The 3,757-nt window shown below is 36.8% G+C and overlaps 3 protein-coding genes across 3 annotated transcripts; all 3 read left to right on the top strand.

Moving 5' to 3' along the window:
- The first annotated feature begins 89 nt into the window (after window positions 1-89).
- Window positions 90-1,556, top strand: LOC122269495 (uncharacterized). The gene has a single exon (XM_043042994.1). It carries the CDS (start codon window positions 90-92, stop codon window positions 1,554-1,556), a length of 1,467 nt encoding a protein of 488 aa, XP_042898928.1.
- A 241-nt stretch (window positions 1,557-1,797) lies between these two features.
- On the top strand, window positions 1,798-2,265 carry LOC139426141 (uncharacterized). Its single transcript, XM_071183905.1, has one exon. It carries the CDS (start codon window positions 1,798-1,800, stop codon window positions 2,263-2,265), a length of 468 nt encoding a protein of 155 aa, XP_071040006.1.
- Window positions 2,266-2,313: 48 nt separating this feature from the next.
- On the top strand, window positions 2,314-2,775 carry LOC139426142 (uncharacterized). The gene has a single exon (XM_071183906.1). It carries the CDS (start codon window positions 2,314-2,316, stop codon window positions 2,773-2,775), a length of 462 nt encoding a protein of 153 aa, XP_071040007.1.
- The last annotated feature ends 982 nt before the right edge of the window (window positions 2,776-3,757 follow it).

The raw sequence follows: 3,757 nt of genomic DNA on the forward strand, positions 1-3,757 counted from the left end.
GTTACGAAGTTCATTTGCCATGGCTGGAAACTAAAGATTATCTCCAGCAAAATAAATCCGTTGCTGAACGAAGATGCATTTCAACTTCAATGAAGCTCGAAGCTGAAGGCCGTTACGAAGATTATGATGCAGTTTTTAAGGAATGGGAAGACTCTAAAATAATAGAATTGGTGCCAGAATCTGAAATCGGGGAAGCTTCTCACTACCTACCACACAGAGGAGTTTTTAAGGAACATTCTACAACTCGTGTCCGGCCAGTATTCGACGCCTCTTCACATGAAAAAGGTTTTCCTTCGCTGAATGACTGTCTTGAAAAGGGACCTAATCTTTTAGAAGAAATACCACCATTGTTAATGAGATTTCGGATGGACAACATTGGTGTAGTGTCAGACATTAAAAAGGCCTTCCTGCAAATTTCTGTTGTTAAAGAAGATCGAGATTTCCTTCGTTTCCTCTGGTGGGAAGATTTTGAGAAGAAAAAATTTAAGATTTTTAGACACAAGAGAGTAGTTTTTGGACTCACGTGTAGTCCTTTCCTTTTGTCTGCAGTAATAAATGCAATTCTAGAAGCAAGTCCATCAGATATTAAAGACACTGCTGATAGTTTGAAAAAGTCTTTTTATGTTGACAATTGCATAACTTCAGTACCTAATCAACACAAGCTTGAGAAATTTATTCAGGAATCGACCCAATTGTTACATAGTGCGTGTTTCGATCTCAGAGGATGGGAATACTCGCACGACAATTTCACTGATGGAAAGCCTACTCATGTGTTGGGATTACTCTGGGACAAACAGCAAGATAGCATCTTTTGCGATTTGAACAATATTAAAGAAGTGAAACCTATCCTAACAAGAAGATGTGTTTTGTCTACAGTTCAAAAGATTTTTGATCCTCTTGGTATTTTGTGCCCAGTCACTCTACCTCCTAAAATCATAGTACAGCACACTTGGACTCTTAAAATAGGATGGGATACAGAATTACCAGAAAATTACCGAAAAGAGTTTTTGACCTGGTGTGATGATTTGTCCTTATTGAATGACGTTAAAATTCCAAGATGCTTAGGTATGAGTGATTTAAAAACTGAATTTAGTATTCATGTATTTTGTGATGCCAGTAAACTCGCATACAGCACAGTTATATTCCTTCGAAAGGTCCAAGAAGAAAAGATATCCTTACATTTTATACAAGCCAAAAGTAGAGTAGCTCCACTACACAAGATGACTATTCTACGGTTGGAGTTACTTGCCTGTTGCATTGGAGCACGTCTTGCCTCGATAACAATAAAAGCGATGGATCTAAAGGAAGTACCTATCATTTACTGGACCAATTCTTCAACCACTCTTTGTTGGATTAAGAGAGAAGAGAACTGGGGTGTGTTCGTCAATAATCGAGTAAAAGAAATCCGATCATTAACGGAAAAGACTTCATGGAAACACTTACCCGGGGAGCAGAGCCCAGCAGACTTACCTTCCAGAGGTTGTTCCGCAAACGTCTTCTTAAAATCAAAGTGGTGGGAGGGACCACCATGGTTAAAATTGCGTGTAGAAGAATAGCCAAAAAATGAATTCAATGAAAAAAAGGAGGAGAGCAAAAGAAAGACGAAAAAGTATTATTTCTTCTCTTGTTAGTAATGATGCTGATGTTCAATGGTACTGCAGACGTTTTTCTAAGTACTCACAAATATTGAGAATGATTGCTTGGATGTACCGATTTATCAATAATACCTGAAAAAGTAAAATTCAAAAGGAAAAAGTTCTTTCAGTGAATGAATTAGAATCGGCTGAGAAACAATTAATGAAGCTTGTGCAACGTGAAACATTGAAGGAAGAAGATGTAAAAACTCTTTGCACTTTTATTGACAACGACGGTATTCGCAGACTAAAAACAAAAATCACCAGAAGAAGTGATGATGATAATTTTTTGTGCCCGATTGTCCTTCCGTCAAAGCATGAGATTGTGGATAAATTGATACGCGAGAGACACTTGAAGTCTTTGCATGCTGGAGTACAATTTGTGTTGGCTGATATCCGACAACAATTTTGGATCTTGAAAGGGAGAAAAACCATCCAAGGAGTGATTTTGAAATATGTTCGATGTAGGAGACATGATTCAAGGGGAGTGGAATCCGTGCCAACACCCTTACCAGAAGATAGAATTCGTGATTCTTTGGTATTTGAAGTTTCTGGGGTAGATTTAGCAGGCCCGCTTCATTTGAAAGATGGCAAAAAAACTTGGATTCTCCTGTTTACTTGTGCCGTATAACGAGCCGTGCATCTGGAACTCATTAAAAACCTGTCAACAAGCTGCTTCATGCTAGGTTTCAGGAGATTCATTGCTCGACGAGGACGGCCCAAAATAATGCACAGTGGCAATGGAAGTAGTTTCGTTGGAACGGATAATCTGTTGAAATCAATTGAATGGGAGAAAGTCATTAATGATGCTTCAATATTCAGGATACAGTGGAAATTCAACCCACCCACTGCAGCATGGTGGGGTGGGTGGTGGGAGAGAATCGTTCAAATGATTAAAAGATTACTAAGAAGAGTTTTAGGAAAAGCCTGTCTGACGTATGAAGAAATGTCAACTATTTTGTGCGATGTGGAGGCCATTATCAACGGTAGGCCTCTTACCTACATTTCAGATGATTCAAAGGATTTACTCCCAATCACCCCATCGATGTTCATGCAAGATATACGAGTCATCGGTGTACCAGATTTAGACCACCTAGACACTGTTAGCATCACAAAAGATGGAGATATCAACAATCTTTAAGAGACACCTTTCGAAAAAGGTTCAGGAACGAGTACCTTAGTCTTTTGGTTCAAAAACCGCTCAAGAATAAACATCTAATACGAGATTTAAAGCCTGGTGATGTTGTTTTGATAAGCTACGACAATAAGAAACGAATAGATTGGCCTTTGGGAAAAATCATATCCACATACCCTGGAAAAGACAACCATGTTCGAGTGGTAAGAGTAAAAACAGCTAATGGAGAAGTTGATAGACCCGTCCAAAAAATATATCCATTAGAGATCTCTCATCATGATCCACTGTTTAAGAAGAAGTCATTTGATGAAACATTTGAAAGTCAGTCCAACGTGCCAGAAATAACGAAACCAGAAGATGTTGAAATATGTACACTCAAAGACAATAACTTGCCATTAAAAACTAGATGTGGAAGGACATTAGTAAAATCATTACGTTATAGACAATAATTTTTTTTTTGGATATTATTATTTGTTTGCTTTGATAAATTTTCATCATTTAGAGATAGATAATTTTAAAAATTTTGATTTTTTCAAAATCAAAAGGGGGGAGGATGTTAAAAGTTGATAATTCTTTTTATGTAAGCTAAAAGCTAACTTTCGCTTTCTGTTAAAACTGCCGAGTTGTCATAGCAACGTTTTTTATGAGTCTTTTTGTGGAACAAGAAATAATCGTCTGAATATTATTATGTAAATAAAAGGTTGCTCTTTTTGTACTAGAAGTTTTATTATTTAGTTAGATTCATTACTTAGATTAGAAGTAGAGAACGACAGGATATTTTACTTCCTGATAGAGTCTCGCAACACTATCTGTATGCTGACTGACACAAGTTTTATTTTATTGCTGTTTCTTAAATATGTTATTAACTGCGTTTCAATTTTCAGCTATTGGCCAATGATGATTTCGAAAGCAACTTTTGTATGCTTTTACAATTTCTGAGGCCTTTTTTTTTAAAAAAAAAACAACAAGTCTCCACCTGATAGTAATA

Source organism: Parasteatoda tepidariorum, chromosome 8, assembly GCF_043381705.1.
Source record: "Parasteatoda tepidariorum isolate YZ-2023 chromosome 8, CAS_Ptep_4.0, whole genome shotgun sequence".
Classification (NCBI taxonomy): Eukaryota; Metazoa; Arthropoda; class Arachnida; order Araneae; family Theridiidae; genus Parasteatoda; species Parasteatoda tepidariorum.